This window comes from Pelodiscus sinensis, chromosome 2, assembly GCF_049634645.1.
Source record: "Pelodiscus sinensis isolate JC-2024 chromosome 2, ASM4963464v1, whole genome shotgun sequence".
Lineage (NCBI taxonomy): Eukaryota > Metazoa > Chordata > Testudines > Trionychidae > Pelodiscus > Pelodiscus sinensis.
In genome coordinates, this window is record NC_134712.1 from 131,640,563 (window position 1) to 131,664,268 (window position 23,706).

Consider the following 23,706-nt stretch of genomic DNA (forward strand, 5'->3'; position numbering starts at 1 on the left):
GCACTTATGAGCCAAACTCAGTTTATTCATCCACTGTGATTTTTTTTTTTTTTTTATCTTACATGTGATGAGGATTTTTCTAGCTATGGCCATAGCTTTCTCAAAGATCTCCCTGGCATTTTATGGGCACATTTGGCTCAGATTGGACGGCTCTTTCCATCTGGGTAACCACTGATAGACATGAGTCTCAACTAAGTGCACAGATTGGCAGATAAACTACTATCCTGTCCGTGATCTAGTCATTACCCTCCAGCATAGGCCTTGGCAACAAATACTAATCTTAACATGATGGAAGTACCTGGTATGGTAAATTATGCCTCAAAATATGTGCAGCTTTGTTTGCAAGTGCCAGGATTAATTTAGGTCACAGAGTGCCCTGAATGCTTTAGTTCTTGCTTTGAATATTAGAACCACCAGAAATAGTTTGCTGCAAGCAACCAATGGGTGAGAAGAGAAAAATGAGAGTCAAATAGTGCCCTTCAAAGAATATAGTAGGCACCCGCTGTTGATTTCCATTTAAGAGATGGAAATTTACCCTGTTAGTAGCAGTGCTGGCAGAGGCAAGGAAAGATCTGATGCCTGTTGAAGTGAAAGAAATGACTACTTTGACAACCAGTACAATGTACTTCATAAACATCATTTGAGCCTCCCACCAGCTCTGAGGGAGTATGTGGAAGAAGAGTGTTGTCAGAATAGCTGTGCCGCCTTGTGATGAGCATGGTATGGAGGCCTCTTCTGTTGACAGCCACTCCACTTTCCAGGGTAAACCAAGTCCAGCAGTACTGTTTGCAGCATCATGAGGGAACCTTGGCTCTGAGGTCTTCATGCCACTAGGTGACTTGGTAGGGAAAACCAGGTCTACTTTCTACTCTGGCTGCCAGCCTGCTCAGGAACCTTGAATAAAGCAGAGAAGGTTTGTTTGTTCAGACTGTGCTGTATCCCTGGGCTGTTTCCTCCCATGGCCCACAGCTAGGCCTCTCACGGCCTCTTATTGGACTGACTCATCAACTGGGCCCAAGAAATGGGAAGACAAAAAGTGATGGAGAACAAAATAAATGGGAAGTGCCACACCAGGCCCATCTGCCCCAAGGAGTCTCTGACCCTTAAGAAACTCTGGCTATATTCTGGCCCCGGATAGCCCTTCCTTCAGAGAACTAGCTGAGAAGTTGCCTCTCCCAGTCAGCCATTACTTAATTGGCCTTTCCTCTTTTGATTCCTCCCTCCAGGCCTGACACCTTGTACAGGTGAAGCAGGATGGACCTGATTGGGTCCTCAGGCTCACATTAACCCCTTCTTGGTCAGTGTGGGTTCTGCATACTCCATTCACAGGTAGGTAAGTATGAGAGCACCCATTCCAAGACAAGATGCAGTGAGAGTCAGAGGAAAACTTTGTAAGTGAAAGCTTCTCATTCTGCAGAAGTTATTTATCCGCCATGCTCACTAGGAAAGGCTTATCGCTGTCAGGTGGGATTATTTCAGGTCTTGCCACAAGTCAGACCAGCTGCACTATGAGTGTGTCAGTAGGCTATCTATATGGCCAATATGTCCTCAGATGCATTAATCACATCCTTTAGGAAACCTCCATCTACTAGGGAAGCACCTACCAGTACCAATGTCTGCTGTTGCCCTGGTGGAATTCAGTAAAAAAGGTGCTTGCAAGAGATCTGCTTCATTCTGGGATTGGTTCTAACTGCTGGTTCCTAACACAGAGAGCTTCCCTGCCCGGACTCTGTATCTGGGAAGCTCAGGCTTTAACAGCATAGCCCCTGATACCAGAGTCCCACATAAGTGTCCAAGGTATAAGTTTAAAGCTCTGAAACAGTTTTAACATCCTTCCTTTTTTATGCAGCTATTAGAGGGACTCAAACAGGGTAAGGACTTGACCCTGGACATGGTAAATGGCTGCCACCAGCTTTTTCTGCAGGATTCCTGAGCAAACAATGTGCATAATGTTATGTACCCCTCTGTGTCCAGGAAGCCATTTTGGGGGTTTGGTTTACTCTTCAGTGCAGGCCCCAGAAGTAACAACAGGAGGGAAGAGAGAAGGCTGAAAAATACAGAAACTTTTTTTATCATATTTAGTGCATAGTGTACTTCGAGAGACAGTTTTGATGGACATCTAGTATGGAGAAATTGCTGAAGTTTTGTGTCATGCTGGAGACAGATTTATTTTTATCAAGTGGCAATGAAGCATCTTACAGTGAGATTGAAAAGACAAAAAAATAAGAGGCTAAATGCTGCCCTCGAACATGCAGAAGCAATTTCTGTTGACTCCAGTGCTTGCATGTGCTTTGTACTGAACTTTGATATTGAAATGCTAAGGCTTGAAACTGGTATCTTATTATATTCAAATTTAAATATTTTACATTCAAAAAAAGCTCAGTGCTAGGGTGGAATGTAAGTGGAAGACGCTGCAGTTTTGTGGTCAAGGGAGAGGTAGAAGATGTGCATGATTGGTTAGTTCTTTGTGGACCTGTCATATTTATCATTTGTGACCTGTAAGAAATAAATTATTATGAAATGTCATATTCCATCCTTTAGGCTTTTTGAGTCTAATTCTGTTTTAACAATTTACTGAATACTAGTGCTGTTCAACTGAAGGCAAAATTTATAACTGCCACATTTAATCAACACAATTAAAATGTGCTTTTCCTGAGTTCTGAGGAAAATGTCACATTTTTCTTTTGGTTCAGGTTAGCTAGGAAGGTAATCCACTTAATTATTGGAGATTTGGGCTGTGGGACACTTTTTTTTCCTCAATATCTGCAAAGTATTTGCTAAACTATTCAAAATAAGAATAGCTTGACATACAAATATTTTGTGTTCCAGTATTATGTTTAATAAAAAGAAGTGCAAGGTCTCTGTTTTCTCTATGTCTCTATGGCCCAAGTAATTTCAGTACATCATTATGGATCAACTTCAATTTTACTCTCCTGTGCAGAAGACTAACCTGGACTACATTTTTCTCAAGTCACACCAAAGTCCTCACATAAGACTTTTTGGCCTTCTGCACAGTTATCAATTTCACTTAATAGAATTGTTCAAAGATTGTGCTGCAAATGAAACATCCTTATATTGATCATTTTAAAAATAAGTTATTGATAATTTACTTATTTCATGAAACATTTCAGGTATTTAAATTCTCTGTAGTTTCTTACTGACCATAGTAAATTGCATAGCTATTGACAGAATTGCAGGGGCCCCTAAGCTAGAGATGGGGAGTGGCTGGGGACTAGCCTCCCCCAACTAGCCCTTCAGTACTTCCTGGCCCATACTGCCCAAGGCTGTGGCAGAAATTTTAAAGGGCTCACTGTAGTGGCAGCTGGGAGCCTGTGGCCCTTTAAAATCACCAGGCCCTATGCTCCCTGTCCTGTCTTCCCCAGCACTGTTGGCAGCCTTGGTAAATGGGAACAACTATTGTCTGCCTCACAATAGAGCTGTGCAGCATAGTAAATTGAAAACATATATAGTGGCAAAAGATTTCATATGCACTTTCCCAGTTTTATTTTGATGTTTAAAAATCACTTTTTATTTCTTTTCATTCGGGATCTGAAGGAATTCAAGTCAATGCAAAATTACTTAAATTGTTGGTAAATTGTTGGTTTTTATGTATTTCTGCAGCATATTGTTTTCCAGAGACTGTCTACATTTTAAAATGTTGTTTTTTATGTATTTCAACAGGCCTTGAACAGGGGTATCGCAGCTGTTAAGGAAGATGCTGTGGAAATGCTGGCCAGCTACGGGCTGGCCTATTCCCTCATGAAATTCTTCACGGGTCCAATGAGTGACTTCAAGAATGTGGGTTTAGTGTTTGTGAACAGCAAACGAGACAGGACCAAAGCAGTTTTGTGCATGGTTGTGGCTGGTGCTGTGGCTGCTGTGTTTCACACCTTGATAGGTAAGACTTGCTCACTATTTACTTAAGATACCCTGCGCAACCTGGGTGACTGGTTGGTTGACTTTGCTTCTTCATTCCATCTCTGCAAACTGCTTTCCCTGCAGTTCTCCTAATTTTTTATTTCTATGTGTGGGAGGGAGCTGTGGATTTTCTTGTGGCTGGAGTTTGGTCCAGACTACAAAATGTTATGGTTTTCGAATGATAGATTCCATCTTTATATCTTTCTCATCCAGTAATACCCATCACTACCACCATTTTATGGTTGCTCAACTTATCACTGACTGGTATCATCACTGTTTAACAGTAGCACAGTTATCAGGCTGGAATCAGGATATAGCACTGTCATACTGCAGATGGGGTTCATCTAGTTCTTTTCTGCAGGAGGCCATCCCAATGTGCTACAAGAAGTGCTTTTTTCCTTCAGTCAGGACTTCCTACTGCCTTTGCCATTCACATCACAAGTAGTAGCCCCTTAATATCTTTTCCCCCCTACCAGCCATTTCACAAGGCTAAACTCTGTAGTAAAGAGGACTAGGTAAGCTGATTTCAAAACAACCAGGATTACCTTCTATTAGATGTAGTCAACACTTCACTATCCATTTCTGGTAGTTAGCTAAGCTCTTCCACCAACTCTACAAACATCACTTCTTGCAAATCCAAGAAGCCATTGGCAAATGAGGCCAGGACCCCGACTGCACTCTGGACCAGGAAGAATATACAAATAGACCTGACGATGGAAGAAATTAACAATATTTGCAGATTTCTGAGAGCCCCAACAAATATGATATTGAACTGATTGTCAGCCAGTGTGATGCAATATTCAAGGCCAAGAAGGTTTTGTATCAGGATATTAGACCACAACTAAGAGACTAGCAGAAATTGGATCTCAAGTACCTTTAAGAGCTGTACCAGGTCTGGTGTCCTAAACAATCTTCAGTGCACCTCACAGAATGGAGACTGGTGTAGCCCCTGCAACAAGGAGACTGACCAACAGGAAGGAAGGGAAGTCTCTAACAGGTATAGTGTTTGGCATTCCTTATATCTACGCGTGTGGGGCATGGGGTGAGCGTGGGTGGGAATTGGGAAGGAATGTAGGGAGCATGAATAGATTTGGACCTGGGAGACTGCAATTGTCTGGGAACTGGCAAGTGTTTAAAGGCAAGATGTGGATCTACAGAGGCTGGCCTGCATATGACACCTATTGTTAATTGTCAGGCTGTCAGTATCCCAACCACCACACTCTCTGCAAGACAGTACATGGGCCCTGTATTTGCATAAGAACTTAATTGAAGAACAGAAGTGTCCACTCATGTTATCTCCTGGCTTGGTGCCACCTTTTAATCATGCTTAGTATCTTTATAACCCTTTAAACACATAGAAACAGGCACTCAGTGTTAAGACCATGGACCTTGTTGTATTGCTGACATGTTAATTAAAGGGCTACCCTTACTCTTTTTTGTTGTTATGCCCATATGCAGGCAATGTGCTCATTGGCTGCAATAGCCCTATGCCAGGGTCAACCTGTCACTAATTAAAAAAGTTGAAAAACCATCAGTGAAATTAATTCATTGATCTTCCTGACATCCAGAGGCCATCTCAGAGCATGTTGGTGGGTCAGGATTTTGCACTGAAGACTGTTCAGTGCTGTAAACTCATATTCATTTGTGAGATCTGCCATAACATTTCTTGGCTTGGGTATTTCCCCAGCCTTGAGAGAATCTTTCAGTTGCCCTTGTTCACCTGTTTGGGACCAGGTTGAATAGAGGGCAATTTTACCAGCTGGGGAAAGATTTCATTTTTCTGTCTCTTCTCATTTTGCGTTTTAAGCCATATGGGTTCTTGCTGACTCAAAGTACATCATCCTGGTTTCTAAGCTGAGGGCTATAGATTGATTGATTCTTAGTTATGTGAGGCTTTTGGTCAGAGATGTCTGAGTAGACATTCCAAAACATGCTGCTTTTGTTAGGCTTGCTGAAATACAGAGCATTGCTGTGCTCTGAACACCTGACACCCAATGTTTCCATTTATAAACGAGGAAAAAAAATCAAGATTAATATACTTGCCAAACATTAAGGTTCTGAATGAAAAGGCTTCACTCGACCTTCCAACTGCTCATGGTGGCAGAATTGAAACTATATTGTAGTATTTTAGCATGTGTGTGCTTGAAAATATGGGCAGATCAGATCTGAGAGTGGAGGAGGATTTAAGACCATTACAATAGTCAGATTCCTAGAAATAATTGTGTGATGCTGCCAAGTTGTTTCAAGTTGCCTTTGAACATGTTTTATAACCTACTTCTCCCTTTCTGAACCACAGATGCACAACCTCCAGAGTCAGGGGAAGAGGAGGAACAAAGTGACAGTCAGGCAACTTTGCCAAATGGGCTGCTGGTCTTTGGCAGCTGTAAGATAGTCACAAACCTCTTCCAGGAAGCAAAAGGCTCAAGATATTGATGCTCAACAAATAAAATAAAATCTCCATACTACAGTGAGATACTTTCATGTAGTCTGTGTGTGAAGGAGGAGGGAGGAAAACTTGACTGTCCTTCATGGAGTGTGAGATTCAACCACTGAAAAACAAAAAGTCCAAGGGAGCAAGAAGAGGGAGGATGAGAAAAGTCAGAGGGGAAAAAGACAAGTGGCAGTGGATGAGGAAATGCACACTTACAGCTATGATTGAGTCTATTAGCAGCACTCAGTCAAAACTCCTGGGAAAAAAGCATCCCCCTCTCCCTCTTTTGTAATGCCAGAAAATAACAGACTGCTTCAATCCTGTGATTCATACTTCCTTATACACCAGGATCTCTTTACTACCCTCTCACATGAGCCACAGGAATCCTCTGTTTGGGTGTCCAACTAAGCCAAACAATCCGGACTCACATCTAAAAGCTATGTGTATCTTGTATTTACACCTCCCACCTCACCATATTATGAGAGCCTCGCTAACCGTTTCCACAACACACCCTGGGCAAGTGATAATGAGGAAAGTCAGTGACTTGGCCAGGGTCACCCAGGAAAAGGATGTCTGAAGTAGGAATTAAAACCACATTTATTTCCCATTTAAAGTCCCAGTCTAGTACGCTAGCCACAAAACTATGTTTCCACTGGCCATTTCAGTTTAGACCTAGGCATTGAAGTGTGTGCTCTGTTCTTTGCCTTGTTATGTTTTGGGGTCAGCCGCCACCACCCGTTAACTGAAGTATAACTGGGAAGTCTGTTACATACTCAGGGTATAAACAAGCTGTGACTGACTTCTGGGTGTTTTGTAGGCATAGTATCTGGGAAGGAACAGTGTGCTACGAGAGACTGAATATAATATAGCAGCAATCTCATTTTCTTGCATGTATATAGACATTTGCTACATCTTACCAATATTAAACTTGTCAAAGGGGATTAATTTATATTACAATTCTCCATTTTATCGGATGCTTGGCAGTTGTTCTATACTAATGTGTTTAATACTAGCCTCATAATAGGCCATTTTGCATCTTCCACTTTGCTATAAACACAATTGCACAATTAATCCTGTAGCAATAGAGCTCCACAAATCTGACCATGTTTGCAGATCGGATGCTGATTTATACTTTGTGTATGACCAAGGCTCTGCTTATTGGAATTCCTATTTTGGCACAGGCTTCCTTTTAATTCACCCCTTCTCAGCAGGAGTTTGAGGATGCTGGAATAATGCTCTGGCCATTTCTTTTCATTTGAATATGTGTGTTACATTTTCCATTGCAGAAGTTATAAGATTGACAGACAGTCATAGTCTCGGTGACTAAGTAGACACCTCTCATGCCTTTTGTGTGGCAAATGCACACTACCACCATTGTGCTCCTGGTGAGGCAGAAGAAGTGCCACTTGTTAGCTTTAGCAACTTCAGCAGCCAGGCCAACAGATGGCAGGCTGAGTCCCTTAGAAGCTCATAGCATTACCATTTATTTTCCATTGTGGTTGCAGACATGGGCCCCTCACTTGTAAGCACCTACCAGATGATTGACTTTAGAATTATAAGTAGTCCCCCTGGATTTCATGGGACAAACCACACACATAGTGATTTGTGAATGAAGGATCTAGCGAACAGTATCAATAGTTGCTAGTGCCAAAAATACAGTGTGTGAATGAAGATTAACTGAAACATTTTTGTGATCAGTCAAGTTTGACACATCCCCGCTGATCAGTTCCTTCCAAACAGTCTGCCACATGTAGCATGGAAGAGACTGGAACGCTGAATTCACCATGGGTATGTCTACACTACCATGGGTATGTCTACACGAGGTGTACCGGTAGTTCGGAGTAGGAAGCCTAGTCCGAACTACCTAGTTCGAGCCCCGTGTAGCCGCGCTGCACGGGGTTCGAAGCAGCGGGGATTTAAAAATGGCGGCTCCCCGCTTATGCAAATGAAGCCCAGGAAATTCAAATCCCGGGCTTCATTTGCAAGTGCGGTATGCCTACATTACCCCGCTAGTTCGAACTAGCGGGGTAGTGTAGACATACCCCATGAGTCAAGTTATCCAGGTACCTCCAGTCTTACTTTTCATGAGATGTCTGGTGTGATTTCTGCTGTTCTAATCAACTAGCTTTGCGATGGGGAATTTTTGGGGGGTTGGGAGCATTGTTCCCTCTAAGCTGCAGGGCAGCACAGCTTCACAGGTGATTAATCAACCCCGCCCAGTCAGAGTCTCAGGGCTCCACTCATCTGTGAAGCTCTGCTGCAGTGCAGTTTAGAGGGAATACTGGTTGCGGGGCCACTGACTCACAGAAAAGTCAGAGAGGGGGCAGCAGGGGCTGGAGTCTCAGCATGGGCTCTCCAGTGCTGAGAAGGAGGAGCCCAGAGCTTCTGGGGCTGGATCCAGGCAAGCTGGGTACTGTATCTGGCCCCTGGGCCTTAGATTCCCCACCCCTGACCTAGCCTATCATTACAGTAATTATTGACCTTACCTACTTTGCAGAGGTGATAAGACGGAACTTGTAGAAAGGGTACGATGTATTAACATCCTGAGATGGATGTTGTGGTAGCAGTAGCTAACACTAACAATTTACATTTCTGCTAATTAACTTAGTCATTTTCTCATCAAGAACATAATCACAAAGCAGAGAAGGAATGGAGGAAGCGCAGTCTCCAATTTGGTAGATTTTTTGACCAGTTAAAATGAGTAAGCTTGGAACGGCTTTAAAGTAAGCTTGGAACAGCTGTATCTTCAGTGTTATGAGGTATAAAGCTGTCTCAGAAATCTTAAGGCATTTCCAGATTTTGAAGAGCTAAAATAACATTCCAACTTTATGGCACATCTACCTGATGACAAGAAGCACAGATTTTTATTTCACAAGTCTCCAAGAACAGTTTTTTATTTTTAAAATGATCATCAAAGTAGGAAGATGCACTGTACATCAGATAATGTATCCATTAATCCAAAGCCAGGTGTGGATTTTTTTCCCCAGTAAAGCTAATATTTACATGTGTGGCTTTGTCTAAACATCAATGATAGCCTCTGCTGGAAGGATTCTTGTTGTTTCCTTTGTGACAGCCTGCACGTTGCTCTTATAACAAATGCCCCCAATGGTGGATGGCTATAGGAGACCCTTGTGATTTGCAGAATTGCTATTCATGGCTCTGCGTTGGTCTTCTGTCCTAGCTGGGGAAAGGAGAAGGGGGTTGGAGCCACGGTGAGCTCTCCCCGCTGCCAGGAGCCACAGTGAATTCCCCATAGCTCATTGCCCCCCATGGGGAGTTCCCCATAGCTCATGCCCCAATGGTGAGTTCAGGAGTTTACTCACACAATTTTCCTTATCCCTTCCACATTTTAGGGACACCCACCCTTACCCTATTCCTAGGGCTCAGGGCGTAACTTCCTGTGGGTCTGCAGGATCTTTTGCCACTGAAAGAGCTTTACACAGTAATATTCCTTCTTGTCAATAAATAGAGAACTACCAACCAAGCAGAATACACATGCTAAGCACACAGGGTCATGCTCACCAATCTTGATACAGGCAGACAGACTTCCCCTGTTGGCCAGGCAAGGTCAGTCTCTCAGGATCCTAGCTGCTGCATGTCATGGTTGTGCAGAGGAGTTCTGGCAGCTCTGGTCTTAGGCTGTGTCTTAGGAGGTGAGTTCTTCTTTCAAGTCTTCCCTCCTTCTTGCTGTTCCTTAGTCATTTCTTCCTTTCCTCTTTTCCTTCCTCGTTCTCTTTTCCTGCTGGTCTCCTCCTTGGACCTCAGTTTATATAGTGCAACTTGAGTCCTGCTTAGCTATACTTTAACCAATTATTTTAGTATAATTTTACTAACCAATCATACTCCACCAACTTAGTTGATTTACACCTAGCAAAATGAATTGTACAACAGACAGAAACCGTTATAAACCAAACAGAGATCATATAGACAAACAAGAGGAAAGTGAGGATGACAATCATAGAATGAGGATTCCACAACCTCAACTATTGATAAACAGTTTCTTGCCAGATGAAATGCTGTTAAGCTAAGTTTTCTCTACCCATCTTGATATCTATTTCTTTATTTGGTAACAGTGGGTGCCATTAGGACAGAATCCCTTTAACAGCCTGGTGTGACACTATTTTAATGCAATTTAGATAGTGTGAGTATGTGACTTCAAGCTTTACAGCTAATGGCTGCTGCTCTTCACTCTGGCTGCAGAGGGGTGAGCAAAGAGACCTCCATGGGCTGGAGCCGGCTCACCAAGCCGCTGGATCCGTCCCCTAGCCGCCCTGCTACTTCCCCACCCCCAGGCCCATCAGGACCTGGGGATGGGGGAGTGTGTGAATTCTCTTCACCCCTGCAAGAGCATGCAGTGGCGAGAGAGACATGCTGCCTGTTTTGAAACAGACAGCTTTTATTTCTAGCTGCCGTGTGCCTTTGGTGTAGGGGACATTTGCATGCTCCCCGCCCCCGGGCCAGTCAGGGTTGGGGGAAACACAAGAAGTCTCCTGGCCCTACTCCTTCCACCTGAGGCCCCTCCCCTTCCAGGGTAGCCTGAGGCCACTTCAGAATTTCTGAAGTGGTCCCCTTTTAAAAATTACCTACCTCTGCTTTAGGCCTTCCATTACGGCTACAGACATTCCGATATGGCTATGGAAAAACCAAATTGTTACAGGAGCTGTGTGGAGCTCACTATGGCGGCTGAGGAGCTCACTGCTGCAGCTCCCAGTATTCACAAATTTCAGCACACCTGGTGGATGTCAGAGGTAGGCAGTTAGGCTTATTGTTTGTTTGGGAGTGACACAAAAGTGCAGCTAAGCAACTTGGAGATTACTAGGGTGATCTGACCGATTGCAAGCCTAGCCATGATAATGTAGAGAACAGAACTTTAGTAAGGACTAGAAAGCAAATATAAAATTGAGGTTTTACTTGTTTATCTTGCTTTGTTTTGCCAAGCTTCTGGAAATATGTTGCTCCCGTTCCTGTTTCTATCACTAGCTCTAGTTGTCATTATTTGTCCATCATCTTAGAAGAGTGTTATAATGAACAATAAACCTTTCTTTGAATTCCCTAACCTTGTGACCATGATATCACTCAGTAGTTGCAAAACAATGCTATCCTCAGTACCTTTGAACTGCCCTCAAACATTGTTCTGTATTAAATAGAACATTGGTTCCTCAAGCCCTTCAATAAAACTGGGTTTTGTGACAGTGTCAGCAAATACCCTTCCTTCTAAAGTAACCTGCCATTAGGATAGCAGGTTTTAGGCTAGAACCAAGATGAATGGAACCATTGGTAATAAGACATATGGATTTAGATAATGTATAAAGCGTGTGAAATGTTGTTAAGTATCTGCCATGTATGGTTTTTTTTAATATTGTGAAGTTTGTGCAAAAAAATTAAATAGCATATAATCTTGTAAGTGAAACTGTATAATACTTATGCATGGGGGGCCAAATTAAGGATGTTCATGCTCATGTAGCATAACTGCACACATGATTTGTCAACCTTAATATTCTTCTCTAACCTTTTTTTTTAATGTAAGTTATTCTTCTTTATAGTGTTTTTAACAATTACTGGGGTTTATTTTTCTTTCCTTGCCTGTAAGTCAAACTATAGTCCAGCTATATTGGCCTTATATGAAAAGGAAGTTGTCACATTTTAGAATTGGAACATTCTGAGCAACCTTAGCTAACTTCTTAAAAATAGCTCTTCCCTAAGAATGAACCTGGGCTAGAGACAGGTGCATTGCCCTCTGAAAAGTGGAAATTGTACAGTTTTCAGAAGCACAGAGAATCCATTTCTAGCCTTGTGAGATGTAAGCCCTTAAACCAGGGAAAGAAAGTGGCAGCCATCTGAGGCTGCCTCAGAGGTTTTGCAATGTTAGAGCAAGTGTCAATAGAAATGACTAGCAGACAAGATGAAGGGAAGACCATCACATGGCAATAAATGCAGTTTGTTGCATTTCTTTATAATTTATCACGTGAGCTCTGTCTTGTACATGTTTTATAGGTAATGGTATCATAGAACACTGACAGTATATGCTTTATACTTCTAAAAGCTTTTATAAGCTTATTCTTTAATACGTATCAGAAAAAATATATTGAAAGGCTGTATTTGTAAGACACTACAAAAAACCCTGATTAGGAAGAGAAGCTGGGATTTTCAGAAGCATCTAGACTAGAGGCTAGAACATCTCAGTCAGAATCTGTCAGTTTAACCAAATTAATTGTTTCCATTCTTGTATTTCTGCAGCATATAGTGATTTGGGTTATTACATTATTAACAAGCTGCACCATGTGGATGAATCAGTGGGAAGTAAAACTAGAAGGGCCTTCCTTTATCTTGCTGCCTTCCCTTTTATGGATGCCATGGTGAGTATATGGCTCATAACTGAATTTAACTAACTTCTCTCTGTGATGTTCCCAGTTTATAGAAGCCAGCTCTTTGATGGGTATTTGGAGACACATTGAATAATGCATGAAAATAATTCCTCTTCCCTATTAAATATGGTGCAGACTATGATAGTAGGGATGTATCATAAGCTTATTGGAAAGTCGACTAGTCCCTTGACTAGTCAGTTCTCTCCCCCTCCCTCTTCCCCCGCTCGCTGCCTTTATCGAGGGGGGGAGCAGGCAGAGGTGCTGGGGGGAGCCGGCTTAAAAGCTGGCTCCCCCTCCTCCCCCCAGCACCCTCTCCATGGGGGGCAGGGCAGGCAAAGGTGTAGTGGGGACCAGAAGCAAGCAGGAAATCAGCTGATTCCCTGCTTGGGCTCAGGATCAGATGCTGTGCCTCTGCTTTTTAAATGTATTAAGAGCCTGTTGGCTCTTAATACATTTAAAAAGCAGAAGCACAGTGGGGAGGACCTGGTGCAAGCTGTGAATCAGATGTCCCAGCTCGTGCAGGGTCCCCAGTGCTGCACACCAGCCTTTAAAATGTATTAAAAGCCTGCCAACTCTTGATATATTTAAAAGGCAGAGCCACAGTGGGGTTCACTCCCCGCTGTGGCTGCCCTGCTTTATCAACTAATTGACTAGTCGAAGAAAATTCCATTGACTAGTCGATTAGTTGCTTAAACTAAATTTAACATCCCTATATGATACTGATGTATATCTATGCCATAGTCACGTTCTCCAAATAATTAAGTATGAAAAGAAGTGGCATCAGTGAGTTACTTTGTAAAGGCAGAATTTTGTAGCAATATTCAGTATACTCATTGGCCAATGAGATCTCAGCTACATTTTGTACAAGATAAAAGCTGGTGAATAAAAAGAGAACCTCTTAACTTGGATTTATTAGAACTGCAATAACATCTCTTCCCCTCCTCCCCGCCACACACACATACCAGGAATAAAGGTGGCTTCTCATTCTTCCCTTCTCAGCAGCTACTGTACAGTTATTTAAACTGGTCCCCTCTCTCAGTCCTGGCAGAGTTAAAAGTTGCAGTGTCTTTTCTGTGTTATTGGCCTAGATTTGTTCAGACTCGTATTAGATGCTGACTCAAATGGTAGAAAAGAGCTTCATAAATGGTTTGTATGAAGCTTGGCTGTAATAAAGTAGTCAGAGCCTGGAATTTGAAGCTAATAGATGTATCCATGTTAGATGTTTTCTAAACAAAGTTCTGTCCTTTATAGGCTTGGACCCATGCTGGCATTCTCTTAAAACATAAACACAGTTTCCTTGTGGGATGTGCCTCCATTTCAGATGTCATAGCTCAGGTAATAACTCCTCTCAGCAACCGTTGTTTCTGTTGTGCTCTGGGTCAGATCCTGCCCACACTATGGATCCTTTTTGCTGCTCCAGTCATGCAGTGGAGTCTAATAGCTGCTCTACACAAGCATTTGACATTTCCCCCAGCATGTCAAGACTCCTCAATGGCTTACAGCCTGCTTTACGCTTTCCTCCCAGAAAGCCGGAGGATGTGGGGTTGTGCCTAGAGCATGCTGTACCTCACCAGTCCACAGTGCATAGAGGCCCCTCAGTGGCTGTTGTGGCTGAGGTTGATCTCATTTCCACACAAATCAGATAACCCCAGGTCGGGGCCGGATTAAGCAGGGGGGCTAGCAGGGCAGCTGCCCGGGGCGTCAACCTATGGGGAGGGCTGATGGCAGCTGTATGGGGTGCCTCGTACCCAGGCAGCCTCGTACCCAGGCAGCGCCCCTTAGAGCTGCTATCAGGTGTCGTGTCAGCAGGCGCCACATGCTCAATTGCAACAAAGGATAGGAGTTCAGTGAATCACAATGATTACCTCATATTCTAGGATATGGTACCTTTAGATGACTGTTACTCAAGATTCAAGCTCTTTGGGGGAGGGACGGTCTTCTGCCATATTTTGTACAGCACCTAGCATAACAGGGCTAAAATTTAGAGTGGAGCCTCTAAACTCTATGGCAGTAGAAATAAATACTTGTTTCTCCAGTTTTCCCTTTATCTCTCAGTGATGCACTTGTTGATTAACTTTGTGAAATTGCAGCTCTGCTGCAATAACATGTGCCAACTGCCAAGCAGGAGAATAGCTCAGCAAGCAAGCTTCTTTTTACAGGCCAGGAATGTTTTATGTTCAAAACTTTAGTCAGAACTTAATTTAACCCCTTCGGTGCTGCAGTGCATTATTGGGTAGAGTCTTACATTGTTTCAAGTTCCATTATGTCAGTGATGTGTTACACATATGTCCCTTTCATTGTGCAATTTACTAGACATCCATCATGTCAAGTCATTTAAATTCATGTTTGATATTAAGTACCAGTATTGCAGTTCTCATTTTTAAAGCACTTAAACTTTTGCATAAATTTAGCTTCACAGCAAGAGGTACATAGCCAGTTTTGTCATCTTCATTTAGTGGTGGGTGAAGTGAAGGCAGGGAGAGAAAGCAAGTGGCTTTTACAAAGTCAAAGGGAACCAAAACGCAAGAGCTCTGGTTTTCAAATCCTTTGTTCAGTTCTCTAGATCACCTTCCCTCTATTAAATAAAAACAATTGTACGCTACAGTGTGAAACCTTGTGGGTTGTTACCCTAAGATGGAGTTTCATTTTTCACTATATACCATGTAGAGTAAAATTTCTGCAATTTATGTAAGTTAGAAGTAATTATAACAAGAAAACTTAATACCAAAGAAATCCACTTAAGTCTGACTCTGAGTTCATTCTAGAGTGACTTTGGAAGTCAGGGGTATAAGACCATGGTATGAAAACAGAGCATAGCCTGCTAGACCTCATTCTCCATGGTTTTGTATTTTGTCTAGTCATTCAGACCTGAACAAACAAATTATAGCACTACTGTATTCATTTAGCACCATTTTTAGACACATAACTTGCCTTTGTGCAAAGCATGTAACTACAGGTTGGACCTCCCTGGTTCGGCACCTTTGGAACTAGACCAGTCTCGAATGAGGGGATTTGCCAGACCATGGGAGGTCCCATCTAGGGCTCCAGTCCAGCCCCACTGCTGCCTGCCCAGCCATGCCTCCTTGGCCGTGGCCAGGGCCAGAGCTTCCTGGCTGGGGCTGCCCTCCACTCCCCCCCGCCTCCCCCCCACACTGCTGCTCAGCCTCTGGAGCCAGAACTCCCTGCTGCACCCTCTCTCCTCGCTGACAAGGGGCTCCTGGCTGAATCGCCAGCACCCCTGCCACACTTTTGCCCCACAGCCAGACCTATCTGTACCTGGGCTCTGTGGTCCAGGAACACCTGTGGTCCTGCTGGACCATGGATGTTGATGGACCAGAGAGTCCCAGTTAAGGGAGGTACAACCTGTATTAAAAATGAAAGCCACCATATCTTATCTTCCTGCCATAGCAGAATACTGACAGGACAAGAGCATCTCAAGAAAGGCAAAAACCTCTGATTACTCGAACTTCCCTGTATCAGTAGACACTAGCAAAGTGAACATAGAATCACAGAGTTGGAAGAGACCTTAGGAAGTCATCAAGTCCAACCCCGTGCCCAAAGCAGGACCAACCCCAAGTAAATCAGTAATATCAACATAAGCAGTAATATCACCTGCTTAATAAGAACTTTGTTTCCTGCAGTCATGAAGATATGGTTAATGTCTTTTGTCCTGAGTCCTCTAATTCTTTTTTCTCTTGTGCATTTTTGGATAAGCAACTTCATTGAAAAAATTTCCTTAGCATCCTAAATCATCTGTTTTGCAATCCTCATATAAACAGGATTACACATTAAGTGTAACATTGTCTTCTGCACACAGTATAAAACAAATGAGAGAAAGATGTATTTAATACTTCAGAACAAAGTATTTAGTAAGCAAGCCGAGCGCCATTCAGAACTCACTGCAGTCCCAGCCCCTGCCAGTAGAGTCATTGTCAGTTCTTTCATTCACCGCATCAACAGGTTTCCCAGTTTTCCCCATTGAAGACTTGTGAAGTTTAACTTGGATGCTCAGCCTCGATAAGTTAAGGTTATAATTTTAAAATCCAGGAAGTGTAATGGGGTTGATTCTCACAGAAGCCTGATGTGTTCCTGGGATTTGGTGTTAAAGTTTACCAGGTTAGAATTGTGGCACGGCAGTTCTGGTAGTTTAAGAGAAAACTCAGCTATCTTGCTTGAAACCAGTACAAAGTTGGTTGAAATGAGAATCCCTTTTAAACACTGAATTTTAAATACTGAAAAATCATATTTGTCTTGTTTAAAGTGTCCAAGAAGTCAGTGTTCTTTTTAATATAACTTTTAAAAAAAGAGGCACTTAAAATTGATATTGTAAACATACCCTCTATAGAAATGGATCAATACCACGTGGTTAGATTGCTGGCTACCTAGAAATTATCAACACCAAGACTAAATACAGGCAACCACAGCTATCTTTATGGTTACCTATCCTGCATCTAACCCCATTGCCATTGATTTGCCCACTTATGGCCTCGAGTCAGATCTTCAATGTGAATTTTCTCGGACATGGACTACTAGCTTTATTCCACGTGTTTGTATAGTGCCTAGCGCAGCAGGGAGCTGATCTCTGGCTAGGGCCTGTAGGCACTACATCAGTGTAGCAGTGTCAAACATGATTTTGGGTACAACAAGGAATACTGGTCCCCTTATTTAAAATAGAAAACCCCTAACCTGTCTTCTTGTCCCCCCCCCTCCCCTTTTTTCTCTTTTAGGTTGTTTTTGTAGCTATTCTACTTCACAGTCACTTGGAATGCAGAGAGCCTCTCCTTATCCCAATCTTGTCCTTGTACATGGGGGCACTGGTCCGATGTACCACCTTATGCCTGGGCTACTACAGGAACATACACGACATTATTCCTGACACCAGTGGGCCGGAGATGGGGGTATGTATGAATGTCTGGTAGGACTTACTGTGCAATCATGTTACCTAGCATTTGAGGATCATCATCTCTCTAGCCCTCAGATTAAAAAAAGCACATAATAATATGTTTCAAATATACACCCTTATACCAATTCAATAGCAATGTACATGGCAGCTGTCAGTCTTCTGTGTGAGAGTGGTACTGTGTACCCTTATATCCGTTCCTCTATAGCAATGCTAAACACATTCCCAGTAATGTTGGATTCGTATATAGGATCATGAGCACAGCAAAGGTGCTAGCAAGATGACATTGGAAACTAGCACCCTGAGAAATTCCCCCTGAGTGAGGTAGCTGTCTGAACACTTCTTTTTCTTTGACTTGCAGTAATTCACAAACCCCTAACTGATTGCCAGGACTAATTATGCAAATGCATTGTACATAATTTATTCAGATCTAGTAATGCTGTTAAGAATGCCTGGCTGACGTTAATTCTGTATCACTAATGTGGGAGATTGCATTTTTATGTGGCATTCCTTTTCTAGACTCGGGCTCTGGAATGCTTTTGAATTTGATGAGTTGACTGATGTGTGGAAAAGCAAGAAAAATCTTTTGGTTGTGCTTCTGGTTCTCTCCAGCCTGTTTGTTTTAAAAGAGACTTTGTTTCTCTTACACTGCAGGGAGATGCTACAGTAAGGAAGATGCTGAGTTTTTGGTGGCCTTTGGCATTAATTTTGGCAACTCAGCGAATCAGTAGACCCATTGTCAACCTTTTTGTCTCACGGGACCTGGGTGGCAGCTCTGCGGCCACAGAGGTATGTGAATCCCTGGGAAGATGGGTGCCATTTTGCACTGAAATGTTTTATGGTTGTGCTGAAAAGAAACCACCCTTGCTTATGTTTGCTAAGGAAGCAGGCATCCATATATAGCATCTCTGGCTGTATTTTCCTCTCATCCACAGAAACAGGGAAATATTCTTAAATGCATTCCTGTTCAGCTAAGTGCTCGTTTTCCCCAAGAGATGCTAAAAGCAAACAAGACACCATTGATTAATCAACTATTCAGTTAACTGATATTTAACATGCCTAATCTGGGACCTCCCCCAATCTCCATGAGTTTTCAAAGATAATGGCCAATGGCTCTGCAGTGACATATGCCAAATCCCTCAGCATCCATGGATGCATTAAATCTGGTCCATGTATGTCTAATTTTTCTAAATGGTTCTTAAACTTTCTCCACCAAAGCTTGCCCACCTCCTTCCCATACTGTGTTGCCCTGTGCAGTAGTCTGGAAGCTCTCTTTGTCTGTGAAGACAGAAGCAAAAAAAGCATTGAGTACTTCAGCTTTCCCGCATCTGTCACACTAGCTGATCTCCCTCATCCAGTAAGAGCCCCACACCCTCTCTGATCACCCTCTTATTGCTAACATGCCTGTAGAAACCTTTCTTGTTACTTTTCATGTCCCTTGCTAGCTGCAATTCCAATTGCACTTTCACCTTTCTGATTACTCCCCTGCATGCTTGAGCAATATATTTATATTCCTCCCTAGTCATCTGTCCAAGTTTCCACTTCTTGTAAACTCCCTTTTTGTGTTTAAGCTTGCCAAGGATTTTACTGCTAAGCCAAGCTGTTTGCCTACCATATTTGTTTTTCTTACTGCACGTCAGGATGGCTTATTCCTGCACCTTCAATAAGGCTTCTGTAAAATACTGCCAGCTCTCCTGGACTCCTTTCCCCTTTATGTAAGCATCCCAGGGAATCCTGCCTATCAGTTTCCTGAGGGAGTCAAAGTCTGACTGACATGTACTTTGGTTCTGAGTAATAGGAAAAGTAGGGGGACACTTTGCTTGTTTCAAGGCAACATTAGAAGGAGCCTAAAGAAAATCTCCCTAAAACTATCTTCCCATGTGAATCAAGATACATCAGTTGGGAAGGATACTACTGAAATGACGGGCATTTTTATTGCCCCATCTTATCAGGGCCAACAGTGGTCAGATCAGTATTGGAAAATCTCACTGGCCTCCATAGGAAAAAGAAAGCAGTTTCAATGTTTGAAAATGTTTAATTGATATAGAATGTGACTTTTTCCTCAGAAACAAATGAAACATAATCAGCAGCACACAGCAATTCTAAAATCTATTGAGATGTTGGGTGGGTTTTTTTGTGTGTGTCTCATTTATTAAATGATACTTGCAAAAGTACTAGAGGACTTAGTTTTCTTAGATTTCAGGTAATGAGCTGGTTCTAGTGTTAAAAAGAGTGATCTAGGATTATTTTTGTCTATCTCTAGGAGCCGTCTAGTCTGAAACAATCTACCTGACATCCAAACTGAGTCAGTCTGCAGGCTTTCAAATAACATTGCTGTAATTTTTTTAATTAAATAATTGTTACTTATGTTCTTATTAAAACAAAATTGCATGAAAAATGAAGATCATGGAATATAATTAATAGAAAAACAGTGTACTGCTTTAAGCCTCACTAGATCAAATAATTAATCAACATGGTGGTAAAGGGAGAAAAAACAATTGATGAGCAAATAAAGAGTTTTTAAAAAGCTAAAATATAATCAGTGCTATTGTGATAGCAAAACCACACAGTTAAGTCATATAGTTTCACCCCACTTGAATTTTTTATGAGTCTGAAACGCATCGTAGATTAACTGTTGTTATGATTGTTTTCCTGATGTAATGATTGCCCACTTTGTTTGTCTGTCTCTGGTTACCCTGAGGTCAATAGTAACTGAAAATTGGATAAAAAGTTATATTATCTATGCTGTCTGAAGATTTGAAGCATAAGTGTGTTCTCTTTTCTCCTGTTGTAGGCTGTGGCAATTCTGACAGCAACATACCCTGTGGGACACATGCCGTACGGCTGGTTGACAGAAATTAGAGCTGTATATCCTGCTTTTGACAAGGTGAGTGCTTGTGCTGTGTGATAGTGATAAATACTTTGTAGTACTGTTGGACTACATTACGTAGTGATTCTGGGCCTTATTTTTTTTAATTTAGATCACTATAAATTAAGGATAATTAGAAGGCAGAAGTTATACTAGTGCAAAAGATGTGAAAGGGGAGAAGATTCACACTAATCTCCTCATTTTTTATTCCTTCTTGATTACATATGTATATTTATAAACTGAGTCAGACCAATGGTCTGTATCCAACAACAGGCAGTGCCACATGCTTTTTTAGCATTTGGAGGTTTAGGGACACTCAGATGATGGGATTGCATCCCTGACCATCTTGGCTAAAACCCATTGATAGACTATTCCTTCATGAACTTATCTAATAATTTTTTAAACCAGGAATATTTTTGTCCTTCACAACATAGCATGGCAACAAGATCCATGGGTTGACTGTGTGTCGTTTGATGTACACCTACTACCTATTTATTTCACTGGGGGTCCCCTGGTTCTTGTGTTAGAGTGAATGCCTAAATAAAACTTCCCTGTTCACTTTCTCTGTGCCATTCATGATTTTGTAGCCCTCTATCATACCCCTCCTTAGTTGTCTCTTTTCTAAGATGAATACTTCCAGTCTTCTTAGTTTTTCCTCATGGAGGCTGTTCCATCTCCTAATCATTTTTGTTACTTGTTCCGGCTCCTTTTCCAAGTCTAAGGCTTTGTTTCCAATTACCAGGAGAGCAGCACTGCGGAGATCAATCTCCCAGGGTTCGATTTTAGTGGGTTTAGTAAGGACCTGCTCAAATGACCACTAATTGTTCCCCTGTGGACTCCAGTACTCTGTGTCATGAGGAAGAAGGGAAGTTGATGAAGGAGTTTCTCCTGTCAACCTCCCACAGTGGGAACACCATGGAAATTCAAACTAAATTGTGTTGACTCCAGATATGCTATTCACTCAGATAGAGGTGCATATCTTAATACGCCCCCTAATGTAGACCTCGTCTCCAACATCTTTTTTGAGATGGGATGACCAGAACTATATGCAGTATTCAAGGTGTGGGTGATCCCATGGATTTATATAATGGCATTGATATTTTATAATCTCTCCCTTTCCTAATGGTATCCAACATTCTGGCAATTGTTTTGACTACCACTGCACAGTGTGGATATTTTCAGTGAACGATCCACAATGACTCCAAAATCTTTTTCTTGAGTGATAGCAACTAATTTAAACCCTATTATTTTATCTGTCTAGTTTGGATTATTTTCCAGTGTGCTTTACTTTGTACTTATCAACACTGAATTTCATCTGCATTTTTTTCCATCCAGTTACCCAATTTTGTGAGATCCCTTTGTAATTCTTCACAATCAGCTTTGAACTTAACTCTTAAGAGATTTTGTATCCTCTATAAATGTTGCCACTTCCAGAAGTCAAATCCAATTCCATATACTCAGGTCTTTTTGAATTAGGTGACTGATATATTTTTGGACCTCTAATTTTATTTTTGTATCTGTAATTTTGTTATAGATACATAATTTTGTTTTAACATCTTAGAAAATCCTAAACTGTAAATTAATATTAATTATATCTTTCTGTTATATCAGGTATTTGTCTTACCTCTCGTTTTAACCAGTTTCCTGGGTTTAAGGTTCTGGATGTTTTTTGTTTGTCTTGAATATAAATAAATGCAGTATTTGTAATTTTTTTGAAAACTTCAGTGGTAGCTATTTAATAATACTTAATTTAGCTATTTCTCTGATGAAGGACTGCCTCATCTTCAAAGTTAGGCTGTTCTCTTGACACGACATTATTTCTGCAGTTTGGATTAGCTTAATTTGCTCATATTAAATGTTAAGCAAAGGTTACTTCATAGGCTAAGACAAGCAGGCATTCCGTATATTATGGACTTAATTGAATAAGAATTTTCATTGGCATTCAGCAACTTACATGAGGACTCCATGAATGCTCCTGGAATATATTTGAAGAACAAAACAGAATAACAAAAAACCCAACAACTTGGTATTTTAGTCTGAATTATAATATGCTCTGACTTGGTGTTGGTAAAAAGACTATATACCTTCCCCAACACTTAATTTACATGATAATGGATAACTGTGTTCTGTAACATTCAAAATCAGATATCCAAACTCTCCATTCCCCAGTTGCTTATACACTCCTGAATTCCTTTTGTCCCAATCCACTAAACTTGATAAGAGGTTTGCTATTGACTGTAGTGAAACCAGAATTTGGACAATAGCGAGTTTTCAGTTTCTTTAAAAAAACAAAACCAAAAAAACCTTCACCATTCAATAATTTCATTATTTAATTTAATTGAACAGATGTAGGTGAAATGGAAAATATGTTTATACAATTTACAGGTAACTCACCAAGCTGGGAGGAGTTATAATTTGTATTTTGGAGGACAAGGTTAGAATGCAAAAGGACCTTGACAAATTGGAGAATTGCTCTGAAATTAACAAGATTAAATTCAGGAAAGACAGATGCAAAGTGTAACACTTAGGAAGGAAAAATCAAACATACAGGAAGGGAATGGGGAGTAACTGCAAGAAAGAATCTGGAGTTTACTGTGGATCAAAATTGAAGGAGTTGTTAATGTAGTGTTGTTGCAATAAAGCCAAAAATATAATCCATGGATGACATGAGCATTCCTTGTAAAGTTAAGAAGATAATCCTTTCATTGTACTCAGAACTGGTGAGGCCTCAGTTGGAATATAGTGTCCAGTTATACCTCTTAGAAAGATGTGAACAAATTGGTGAGAATCCAGAGGAGAGCAACAAAAATTATTTAAAAATTTAGAAAGCTCACCCTGTAAAAAATGGTTTAAAAACCTGTGCATATTTAGTTTTGAGAGGAGAAGATTGAATGGGGCCTGATAAGTGTTTAAATATGTTAAGGTTTGCTACAGAGAGAAAAGCAATCAGTTGGTCTCCATGTCCACCTAGGGTAAGACAAGATGTAAAAGGCTTAATCAGCAGCAAAGGAGACTGGTTACATACAGTAAAACTCCATTGGTCCAGCATCCAGTCCTCCGGTACTCCTGATGATCCGGCACCATCAGGAACCCGGAAGTGCTCCGGGCAGCCGGACAATTGGAGCTGCTCTGCGCCCAGCTTCCCCAATTCAGCCGCTGCTAAAACTGACCAGCAGCTGAATCGGGGAAGCTGAGGGCAGAGCAGCTGGGGTGCTGCCGGGTT

The 23,706-nt window shown here is 41.6% G+C and overlaps 1 protein-coding gene across 2 annotated transcripts in view; it reads left to right on the top strand.

Moving 5' to 3' along the window:
- The window catches only part of ANKH (ANKH inorganic pyrophosphate transport regulator), a 179,985-nt gene that overhangs the window by 101,588 nt on the left and 54,691 nt on the right, over window positions 1–23,706 (top strand). For both annotated transcript variants that reach the window (XM_025181659.2, XM_006117083.4), the window contains exons 3-8: window positions 3,682–3,898; window positions 12,587–12,705; window positions 13,966–14,049; window positions 17,442–17,612; window positions 18,269–18,403; window positions 20,409–20,501. In XM_025181659.2, the coding sequence (XP_025037444.2) occupies window positions 3,682–3,898; window positions 12,587–12,705; window positions 13,966–14,049; window positions 17,442–17,612; window positions 18,269–18,403; window positions 20,409–20,501 (819 nt within the window). The remainder of the gene's footprint in view (window positions 1–3,681; window positions 3,899–12,586; window positions 12,706–13,965; window positions 14,050–17,441; window positions 17,613–18,268; window positions 18,404–20,408; window positions 20,502–23,706) is intronic.